This window comes from Perca flavescens, chromosome 2 (assembly GCF_004354835.1).
Source record: "Perca flavescens isolate YP-PL-M2 chromosome 2, PFLA_1.0, whole genome shotgun sequence".
Taxonomy (NCBI): Eukaryota; Metazoa; Chordata; class Actinopteri; order Perciformes; family Percidae; genus Perca; species Perca flavescens.
The window spans coordinates 31,711,651-31,723,828 of NC_041332.1; the positions used below are offsets into that span (position 1 = coordinate 31,711,651).

General features: G+C 43.9%; 1 protein-coding gene across 1 annotated transcript; it reads left to right on the forward strand.

Annotated features, from left to right (window-relative positions):
• The first annotated feature begins 433 nt into the window (after window positions 1–433).
• Window positions 434–7,536, forward strand: LOC114562900 (synaptogyrin-1). Its single transcript, XM_028589583.1, has 4 exons — window positions 434–653; window positions 6,357–6,591; window positions 7,119–7,264; window positions 7,432–7,536. The coding sequence occupies exons 1-4, from the start codon at window positions 549–551 to the stop codon at window positions 7,534–7,536; spliced, it is 591 nt and encodes a 196-aa protein (XP_028445384.1). The 5' UTR covers window positions 434–548.
• Window positions 7,537–12,178: the final 4,642 nt, after the last annotated feature.

Below are 12,178 nucleotides of genomic sequence, written 5' to 3' on the forward strand. Positions count from 1 at the left end.
AATGGGGTTGGGGGTGTATCCCCTGGTTACAGCCCTGCTGCTATGCCATTGGTCAAAACTCTTCACATGGTAACAACAAAAACTTAAATGTCTTTTAATCACAATTTTTGCTTGACATAATTAGTTCCAACAAAATAATTTTCTGAAACAATACCAAACGATTGTATCATCGCGATATGGTGCCACTGAGAGTCAATAAATGATAATATAATACCGCCCATCCTTAAATTATGGCTTTGGTATGGGTCATTTAGGTTTTCATAGTCTGTGTTATATCGCCTCATTGGACAAAAAAAATCCTCTTCATTTGCCTTGAATCTTAAAAAACAAACATAAAACATGAGTGAACACTTAACGCAATTCACAAAATGTAATTTAAAAACATAACAATAAATGACAGTTAATTCTGCGGTGCAGCTGTGATCTGCTCCTGGTGACGCGGTGTGACTTCACACGGAGGCTGGAGGAGGACGCCGCCGCTCCGCGCAGCTCTCTGACCGTCTCCTCTCGTTCTCTCAGCGGGCGTCAGGCTGCACAAAGCCGGAGGGATGGATCCAGCGCGCCCGTACGGCGCCGGGAAGGCCGGGAACGTCGCTTTCGATCCGGTCGCCTTCTTCACGCATCCCCGAACCATCCTCAGACTGATGTCGTGGGTAAGAAAGCCTTCTCTGCAACGTGTAGGTTGAATCAATGGACTGGCCTACCTGCGCCCCCCCTCCCTCCCACCCCCTTTCTCTGTCTCTCTCCATTCACATTGTCTGTGACTCTCGCTCTTTGCTTTTGTGTCTTTTATCCAGCCAAGATTCATACTAAATTAGTATTTTTGTTTTTTATTAATAAAAGGCTCAGCATCTTTGAGTTATATCTCTGTTGTTCAGCTCGGTCTAATGAACAGAAATCATTTCAGTGATGCAGCTTCTGGCTGGAGCTTCAGGACCAGCATCTGATTAACATATGTTTATCTGGAGCCTCTTTGTGTCTACATGTGAATGCTTTGGATTTGAATGGGCCCTAACCAGAATGTAACACCCCTCTGTCTTTCTCTGATGTGATACTGTGCAGCTGTGAGTCACCATACATGCAGCATGTAATGTTCACTGAGGGAACAATTTGGTATTAAAGGAGGCATAGGAAGTTAACAGTTAATCCTTTCTGTCTTTCTTTCTTTCTTTCTTTAATATGTCCTAAATCCAAAGGTGATGATGATGAAATTGTTTGTTTTGTTCAACCAACAGTCCGAAACCTAACAATGTTCAGCTTGCTATCACATACTGTAAGACAAGGAAAAGCAGCAAATACTCACAAGTGAAAGGCAGGAACCAAGAAATGTTTGCATTTTTTGCTTGAAAAATGGCTAAAAAGATGAATCAATTATTAAAATAGTTGTGATAATTTTTCTGTCCATGGACCAATCAATTACTCGTCTAGCACACTAAAGATCTGTAAATGAAATATTTATTTATTTTGCATGCTGCTTCATTGTCACACATTGTGCAGTAACAGTAAAAGCGACATGTCCGTCTCTAGATTGGTGTCCTATTGGCATTCCGTTTTGAAGAATTAAGAATTAAGAATTAAGAATGAGAATTAGGCAAATTTCTTAAAGGATCATTTCACCCACATTGCACAACACTTGCCAATGGAGGTTTATAAGATGGTGTTGGTGTTATTTGATAAGACTTGAGATATCCGATACTGAGACTTCTGCCATTAACCAAATACAACTGAGGTAAATAGAAAAGCTAGATTACTGACCAGGCAAAGTGGATCCACAGTTCACTGTTTGGGGATAATGTCATTGTCTGCAAATTGACTTTATTAAACACTCTACTAAGCCACATTATAAACTTGATATAGAAATAGTGTTAAAATGAACAGTTATCAAACTACTGATAAACGTTTCACAGTTTCAAATGTCAAATGTTTTGGCAGACCAACAGTCATAATTATTAAATTTACAATAATGTAAGAGAGGCTCTTAAAAGGAGAATTCCGGCCAATTTTTACGTTAATCTTGATCTCTATAAATATGTGTGTACTTTCGTTTGAAAAAACCCCGACCCAATCGGTGCAGGCAACACGGAGTAGCTACAAGCTTCCATTGAGCTAAAACGGCAGTTGTCGGGGCAGGTTTTAGAATGCCTTTGTGCCTCTTAACAGACACAAAATGCAATTCAAATGTCTGTGCAACATGAACAGGGCCCTTACGTGACAACAAGATGCGTTTTCAACTCAGACATTGTTTTAATTCACCTACCCTGTCTCGATTCTGCTGGTAGCTAGCTCCCCCTGTTAGCTGCTAGCTGTTAGCTGCTATCTGCCGTCCGTGATAAGTGTATTCAGCTAAAATATCACGCAGCAGTTTTTGTAGCTCATTCATTTTGTGTGTGTGATCGATCTGGCGTTGGTGAGTAGGAGGCTTGGCAGTGTCGATTGGTGTAGTAGTTCCCTTAGCCGTGCTAGCAGGCAAGACCTTGCTTCTCAGAGCGATCTGCACACTGTTTACCTTTTACTGCTACACCGGGACTTCAGCGCAAGACTACAGATAGCGTTCTCTAATGTTTCCATGTAGTTACATAGTCACTGAATATGTATTGTCTTTGAATTTTAATTTTAATTTGATATGGTCAATAAAAGTAGATTTGAAAAACTCAACAGCAGTTAGTCTTCTCAGAAATGGTCCATGGTTACTTGGGTGTTATGTTGCTAAAATAACGACTAGTCTCAACTTGTAATGCATCAACTCTCTCGTTATTTACGGGAACCCGAAAGACAAAACAGCGCACACCTACGAGCTGCTGACTTACCTGGTACAGAGCCGACCAGAATGATGACAGCTTGTTAGCTCTGTGGGGCCGGTGGGCTCTGACCCAGTCTGACACTCTGATAGCAGGCCACTTAGCCTTGTGCTTCTCATCGAACCTACGCTTCATGGAACTCTGTTGTTTCTTGACGCGAGACGTGACTGCTGCTGGGCATGGCCGTGGGCCCGCGGCCATTGGTGGACGGAGTCTTGACGGGGGAAGCACAAGTTCCCTTTTCAGCATGAGTGCGGCAGGGGAGACCCCTGTTGTAGAGTGGGCAGTTGCTCTGTAGTGGAGGAGGGTCTGTGACAGTGCGGCCATCAGGGAGTATCCCTCAGACATGTGAGCATGCAGTCCATTTTTCAGGGATTGGTTGAATTGTTCCACCCCCCCGTTGGCTTGGGGGTGATAGACGGAGGTCCAGATATGGGTAAGGACAGGAACTGAGGACCATTGTCCGTGGTAATTACACAAGGCAAGCCCCAGCGGGAAAACAGCTGGTCAAGGAAGTTGACCACAGCAGCAGAGGTAATCATACCCATGGGAGCCACCTCAGGCCACTTGAAGTGCAAGTCGTAGACCACCACGAGGAACCTCTGGTGGTGTGGCACATTGTACAGCTCACCACAGATATCAAGCTGCAAGTGGTCCCGTGGTGCAGACGGCCAGTCTACTGGCTGTAGTGGAGTTGAAGCGGGTGGCACAGTCATCCCACTGGTGAGGCACGCTGCACAGGAGCGGATGAGTCCCTCCAGGTCACGGTCCATGGCGGGCCACCACACCACGTCACGGCACCTTTGTTTGGCTTTGACGATGCCGAGGTGTCCCTGATGTGCCATTTGCAAGACGCAGCCTCTGAGGGCCACTGGGATGACAGCTCAGAGGCCATGTGCGATGCAGGCCTCACCCCAGCATGACAGTTCATGCTTCACTCGATAGTATGGCTCCAGTTCTGGTGGGACACGGGAAGGCCAACCATGTCTGATATAATCACAAAGCATGCTGATGATGGGCTCGGCCGCTGAGGCGGACTCCAGATCACAGAGGGAGGCTGTGTCCTTCAGTGGTGAGTGGACCAGGTGCATTACCTCCTCCTCATCCTCTGGACGGACAGCAGAGCACTGGGTGGTGGCAGGGCAGGATAGAAAATCTGCTACCACATTAGTCTTGCCAGGCGTGAATTGTAGCTGAAAGTCATACTGCGGCAGGCAGTCTGACCATCTGTAGATGCGAACGGGCCTGTGTCCTCCGCCCGAAGTGGACATCAGGGCTGTCAGGGCCTGGTGGTCTGTCCGTAGGGTAAAAGACCATCCGTACAGGTACAAATGCCACCTCTCACACGCCCAAATGCAGGCGAGAGCCTCCCCTCTCACGAACTGAGTATTTCTGCTCGGTGGGGCTGAGTGCCCGGGAGGCGAAGGCTACGGGCCTCTCCACGCCATCATGGAGCTGTGACAGAATGGCGCCCAGAGCCACAGCAGAAGCATCACAGGTCACGAATGTGGGGCAGTCCAGCTGGAAGTGTGCCAGGATTGGAAACGTGGTGAGGAGATGCTTCAGTTCGTCGAAACCTGCCTGGCATTCAAGAGTCCAGACCCAGAAAGCATCCTGCCTGAGCAGCATCCTCAGCCGACTCTGCGGGTGCAGAGGAATTTGTAGGTAGCCCTGACGTAAGTCCAACTTAGAAAAGACCCGGGAGCTGAAGAAGTGGGTCGTGAGTTCTTCTGTCGTCTGGAGAGGGTACTTGTCAGGCACCACTGCTTTGTTGACCTGGCAAAGGTCGACGCAGACTCTCAGTCCACCTGACTTCTTCCTGGCGATGACGAGGTTGGACACCCACGGAGAGGCGTCAATGGGTTCTATGATACCATCAGCCTGGAGGCGTTGGAGCTCCTGTGTAATGCCGTCCTGCAGAGCCAGGGGCACACGCCGAAGGGGCTGGACCACGGGAGGCACGCTGTGGTCCAGGAGCGGTTTGTGTGTGAATAAGGTGAGGCACCCAAGGCCATTGAACAGTTCAAGCCGGCTTTGTTGCCAACGGGGAATCCACTTAGTAGTATTCGTGTTCCGTTGTCAAGAAAGAGGTCAAGTCCCATGATGTTCTCGCCGTGGCGCGTAATCTGTAGAGGTTTAGCAAAGTGGGAGGTAGAGTTGACCGACAACGTCGATTTTGCTGCAGCCGTAGCCACAGAGAGCAGTGGATGCAGCTGTCTGTTTGGGAAGAGTAGGTTACAGGTGTCAACATTCAGCAGTGACACCTTTTCCCCAGTGTCGAGGAGAAGAGGGACACAGCAGCCATCCAGGTATACGGGGCACCTGGAGAAGGTCCCTGGGTGGGGGCATATGGTGCGCACTGGCCCCGCCGGGTCATGTGACCCATGTTCAGGGTAGTCAGCCGGAGCAGACCGGCACCATTTAGCAAAGTGGTTGGGTTTCTGACAGCATCTGCACGTTTGGCCCCTAGCAGGGCAGTCCTGGGCCCTTGTGGCATGATGGGTGGAGCAACAATTCCCACAGCGTCTCTGCTGGCGTGTTTGCTGGGGGCGCGCCACCTGTATAGCAGCAGGGTTGGCCAGGTTGTCCGAGCTTGATAGCTGTTGTGCTGGCTGTTCCATAACGACAGTATGAGACTTGTTTTCTGTTATTTTAGCAGCACATTGAGTTGCCGCCTCCACTTGTAAGGCGAGTGTTAGTGCATCATCAAGTTACAATGTTGCATCTTTGATTAACAACTCCTCCTGAACTCCGAGATTAGACGTTTTTTCAATGAGCTGGTCTCGAATAAGTTCATGCCTCATGACGCCGAAATTACAGCACTGTGCTAAGGCTTTTAAATCTGCTACAAACTGCCTAGCAGACTCACCAGGATGCTGACATCTTTGTCTGAACTCCAGCCGCCGAAAAAGGATGTTCTGTGACTTCACAAAATGTCCAGTCAAAGCCTCAATGACAGCATTGTAAGTGTCCAGAGTACCGTCAAGCGTGTTGAAAATCCTGTTCCCCTTTGCTCCCAGCTAGTGCAGTAGGATAGCGCGCTTCCTCACGCTAGCAGCATTATCCAATCCAATGGTTCCAAGGAACGACAGGTTCGCCAGGGAGGGGAAGAAAACAAGAAAACCGGGGCATCAGCCATCCTTGTCGCCAATGTTATGTTGCTAAAATAACGACTAGTCTCAACTTGTAATGCATCAACTCTCTTGTTTATTTCCGGGAACCTGAAAGACAAAACAGCGCACACCTACGGTGGCCTCTCAGTGTCAAAAATGTGCAACGTAAAACAGGCATCCTGAATAATAGAACTAACAATGTATATATGTACTGTATACTCCATGTATTACATGAACACAACATTGGGATAATCCACAGATCCTACTGTGGAGAGTTTTTGTAAATGCTACCTCATTCAGAAGAATGTTTCTAATAGCTGTTGACCGTGAGGTCTGTGTCTGTGTGAGGCATGTAGGAGGAATGAGAGGCATTCATACACCAGTGTGAGTTCATTCTCTTCTACCTGTTACAATAATAAACCAGCTCATGTGTCTTTCCCTGCAGGTTTTCTCCATGGTGGTGTTCAGCTGCATCGTGAACGAGGGCTACATCAACATCGGCAGCGAGCGTTTGCTCTGCGTCTTCAACAACAACGCTGATGCCTGTAACTACGGTGTTACCGTGGGCGTGGCCTGTTTCCTCGGCAGCATCTTTTTCCTGATTCTGGACATTTACTTCCCCTCCATCAGCAGCGTCAAGGACAGAAGACGGGCTGTCCTGCTGGACCTCGTCTTCTCTGGTACATAATATACACACAAATGCAGTGGTGGAAAGTAACCAACTACATTTACTCAAGTACTGTACTTAATTACAGTTTTCTGCTTTACACTGGTACTACAATTCAGAGACAAATATTGTACTTTTAACTCTATATTTATTTGATATATTTATCAAATATTACATATTTATTTTGACGTAACCAGTTACTTTGCAGATTCTGAATATAGTACAACATATAAATAAAAAATGAATTAGAATGTAATATTATAGATTAAGGTCAAATGTTATTGATCCCTAATTTCACAAGCTACCTTTATTCTGCAGTTCAAATTAGCTCATTAATGCATCAATAATTATAATTCAATAATATAATATGATTCTGAAATGGGTCACTTTGCATAATGAGTATTATTTGGTTCTAGAAGAATATCAAAGAAATAGGAGATAATTCAAGTAAATTCTGATTCTGATTCAGAAAGAGCTCTCTTAAAAATTAAAAGATGATGCACATTACCTTTTTTCTTGCCCCGCCTATCCCGCCTCCAGGTCTTGCTAGCTTCCTGTGGTTCGTTGGCTTCTGTTTTCTGGCCAATCAGTGGCAGGATACCTCTCCAGACGAGCTGCCATTGGCCCAGGGCTCCGACGCTGCTAGAGCCACCATCGCTTTCTGCTTCTTCTCCATCCTGACCTGGGTCTGTATGTTTATACCTGTGTGTCTAAAACCACAACATCTAGACACAGCTGTCTCAGTGAATTTGTGTGTGTGTGTGTGTGTGTGTGTGTGTGTGTGTGTGTGTGTGTGTGTGTGTGTGTGTGTGTGTGTTTTCATCACCATCATGTTTGTGTGTGTGTATTTCAGGGTTATCAGTGTCTACAGGCAATGAACAGATTTAAGAGCATTTCCTTCATGGAGGACAAGCAGAGACTCCTGCCAAAGAGCCCTCCCACCCTCTCCCTAGTCTAACACACACACACACACACACACACACACACACACACACACACACACACACACACACACACTTACTTCATTTCACCACTCCCTTCATACCTTCCCATCAAGATGCTCAGTGCAATAAGCTGCAATCCACTCTTATGTATTACTGTAAACAAAAACTGCAAAAACTCAGTGTTAGTTTTGAATTACAGACATACAGATTCTTGGAAGGGATAAAATCACGTCTCTGTCTTTACTATAATCAATACATGGTCATGATTTTGTGGTGGCCTAAAGGTAAGAGTTTCCTGAGTTTGAGCCACTGACCAGCAGGATAAATGTAGGTGGGGAAAGTGAAAGACACATTCATTACAAGCATTAAGGTGCCCTTGAGCAAGGCCCTTAACCCCGAACTGCTCCAGTTGAGCTGCTCAGTAGCCAACAGGTCAGTTTCCAGGTGTGTAATGTGTGTCATGAATGTGGGGATGTTTACAGAGTGTTCCTGAAAAAGAGCTGCTCTCAACGAAACTTCCCTGGTTAAATAAAAGTTTTATAGAAAAAGAATTGCAATGCCAGATAGCACTGCCAGTCACACAGAGGCCGACAGATTTATTATCCATTGACAACTCAATGGAGGCTGTTGAAACAATTTTTATCACCAAACCAATAGCAGCCATTTATCTCACTGTCAGAGGACAAGGAAAGGATAAGCTGTAATTGTGTCAAGGATTTGCAGCATGTTACAAAAGACTCTTTTTTTAGTCTGCCAAGTCAGTTTTTCTCCCTATAGTTCTGCAGTAAATTGTTCTGCAATAGATTTATAGTACGTGACAGAGAGCCAAATCAATGTTACTTTAACTTTGGCTTCTGAATCTCAGGGAAAGTCTCCTGATTTTACACAGTAAAGTTGGTTTATTAATCATATATAAACCTGTGAAAACTGTTTTATAATGTCAAGTCAATTTTTAATATAGCCCAATTGCACAAACCACAGATTTGCCTTAAGGGCCTTTACAGTCAGTACAGCACACGGCTCCCTCTGTCCTGGGAGCCTCGATTATAATGTTTTCTGGCTTTTTAACATCTAAGACAGAGATCTTCTCAGAGTTACTGCAGGGGGTTACTTAATTATTGTTATTTTTGTTTAAAGTTTTTTCAAAAATGTAAATGTCTCAACATGAATCCAACATATTATTATAAGCAAATCAGTCTATTTGTGAAAAAAACACATTGATAATAGGCTTACTAGCCTATAGGTAAGGTAGTCATCCACATATACAGTTATTCCTAAAGATCTAACGTTAATGTGCCGCATTTAGAATAAAACATGATTTATAAAATCAGGCCAACAGTTGTTTTTTATTTTAATAGCTTTGCAGTCTTTAAGCCACCCACATGTTATTGTAGGTCCATTTTAATATGCAACTTAATTTTATACAGTATATGTAGTAGGGGGTCCCTGATCCGTCTCTCTCTCTCAGTTCAGGGGTCCTTGGCTTAAAAAACATTGAAGGCCCCTGATCTAAGATATTACCTGAATAATGTCATCAAGGGTGTTTCACTGACATTTAACATAAACATCTGCCTTGATAACTGGGGGCATGGAGTTTTAAAGACAAGGGGATTTAGCAAGAAGGGAGAGTATAATGCTATATAAGATGCTCTAAAGTTGCATTATAGGAAATTGAGGATCCAGCATGTTTTCAGTACAACCCATACTAAGAAAAGTCAGCATATCTTGGTCTCTCCATTCAAGCTTCCTTTTAATCCTCCTTTTTGTTTTGCGTATCAGCACTTTTAACCAAACTGTGCACGTTTCCAGGTTTACGTAACAGCTCTTTTCCACTGCAAGGACTTGCTGAAATGTAATGTAACATGTAAACATCGTCATGGGTTTTGCTTTTGTTCTGTTCACTTTGGGGACAAGAACTCAATTTTGGAACTACTCAGGAGATTTTAATAAATTCCTTTCATGAGTTGCCGTCAGCGCTGTCGTTTGTGATTAAGCTAGCAGATGTGTTCTTACATTACAACAAGGACAACAAACAACAATATTAACCCCCATTTTACCACTGAATCTTGTATTTAATACCACAATCATCAACAATGGAGAACGGTTTTCAGAAAGCAAGAGCAGGAGTCAGAGATTAGCTACCAGTGAAAAGGTGCACCAGAAGATTTCTTAGAATCTGGCAGAAATGTGAATGCGACACACAGCCAAACAGTGCAAAGAAAGAAATGAAAGGGATTACACCAAGAAGAGAATTACAATGGGTGTGGTAGAGAAATAGATTAGCCTACGGGTTGTTCAGGTTTTTAGGGGTCATCCCTAGTTCCCAGGGTCCTCGTTGTAAGAGATTTGTAAAGCTGTCTTTGCAGTTAAATTGCAAAATAACGTAGGGAGATGGGCATTATAAATGCAGTTTGAATGTACAAAATCAATTTAGCCACTGTGGAGATAACAATGCCTGAAATGGAAGTTTCAGGGCATAGATTTCAAGGAATAAAACATCAGTAGGCTGACCCATAACTGACCCATTTCTGAGAACATAAACCCCTTTGAAAGGTCTCCTTTATGTGTCATATTATGAGGATATTTAACTGGGGATCACAGGACCCAGCGGGGAACATAGATATGTTCATGATTTTAAGGCACACACACATTTTAGGAGGGACTTTAGTGATGGCAGACTAAAATAACTCAACAACTATTGGATGGATTTCCATGACTCTTTGTGCAGACATTCATGGTTTCAAGATGATGAATCCTAATGACTTTGGTGACCCCCTGACTTTTCATCTAATGCCTTCACCAGATGAAATAATTTTCATTTGTCCAATATGTTTGGTCATGCCCAAATACTTGCAAATGTTAGCATGCCAACACACTAAACTAAAATGGTGAACCTGAATCATTATACCTACTTAGTATCAGCATGTTGTCATTGTGAGCATGTTAGCATAGTGATGTTAGCATTTTGCACAGCTTCACAAGTTGCTAGCCTGGCTGTAGACTCTTATTCTTGCTGTGAAAAAGTGCTGTAAAAGCATCTTTAATGCAAATCAATTTGAAACTAACATCCTCTGCTAATGTGTGTGTGTGTGTGTGTGTGTGTGTGTGTGTGTTTTACTAACAGACTGTACTGACGCTGAGCGCACTACGGCGCTTCTTAACCGGCAGCAACACAAACTTGTTCACATGGCAACACCTGGATCCTCCCCAAGGCAATGCTCGAGCTACACCGTACCCCATCGCCAACGGAGCTACCATAGTAACAACCAACCCATATCAAGCCCCGCCCTTCACTGAAACCCTGGACCCTCAGAAACTTACACAGCAGAGACCCATGGCTCCTGCCTTCTAGGTACAGACAGACAGAGGTGTGAGTTAAACGTTGCTGCATACGACGCGGGCACGGACAACTTCATGCCTCGCTGATTAGTGGCTTTCCATTCTGTCCTGGGATTGGTGGGATTTGGTCATGTGATGATGTATGATCTATTTTCACAATGGCAACTGCTGGCTCAGCTTAGTTAGTTGTAACTCTCTGTGTCAAGAATAGTGTCTTCTTCTGTTCATGCACACGCTCACACACACAGATGTCGATGCACGCAAACACAGCTGTACTCACTCCCACCTGGATATATACATGTACACCTGAAAACACAAACACACACACCCTGACTGCATGTTCTTACGGTGAGGTGCAGATTAACTTAGATGTAGATCAGTGAAGATGCTCCATCTGATTTACAGAGGGAAACAAGGTCTTTAGTCAAGGAAATATGGAGGACAGAATAGCTGTGTATGTCCGTTTATCTGCTTCTGTTTGCCGTCACAGCCAGTCCGACCAATCATAAGCTGCCCTGCAGGAATGTGACGTCCAATTGGCTAAAATTGAGACAGACAGGCAGCGTGACCAATAGATTGCGAGGAAACAAGTGAATGGTGGCAGAGATGGGTACATTTTCTTGGCAAGAAAATAAAGGCAGGACAGCTTAATGCATTCTGAATGCTATAGTGTTTCAGTGTGAAATATTCATGTGATTAAATATTTTATTGTTATATGCTGAAGTGGTTAAATGAAATATGAAAAATAAAATCTATCCACCACCACTGTCTAGTCTGCCTTTGTTCACATCTTCTCTCAATAAGTTCCTCTTTGCTTCTTGCAATGGGAGAAACTCTTTTTGATGTAATTATATATTGAGACCAAGGAAGTGTTAGGCATATTAATCAACATCTGCTGTAGGATCCTATTTAGAAATCGTACTTGAGTTATGTTGAATTCATTAGCAGCAGCAGGCAGCAGCTGTGCTGTATACTATATCTATTTTTGGATTAAGCGACTCATGTTGAAGACCTCAACAGAGTATATGAAGGATTCCTGAGGTTAAAAGTGACACATTTTCAAGAACTTTTGTAAGATCCTTTCCATACATTTTCTCATCGATACCTCGAGTTCTAACCTTTAAAGCAGCAAGAAACATTAACTTAGTATGTATCTTATTATGTCATGAAAAAATTCATAGCATAGCCTGTAATATAAATGTCATTAAAAAAATCATAGTATAGTATGTCATTAAAAAGGCTAAAGTGTTATATGTCGTAACAAGTCATAGTATAGTATGTCATAAAAAGTCATAGTATAATATGTCGAAAAAAGTC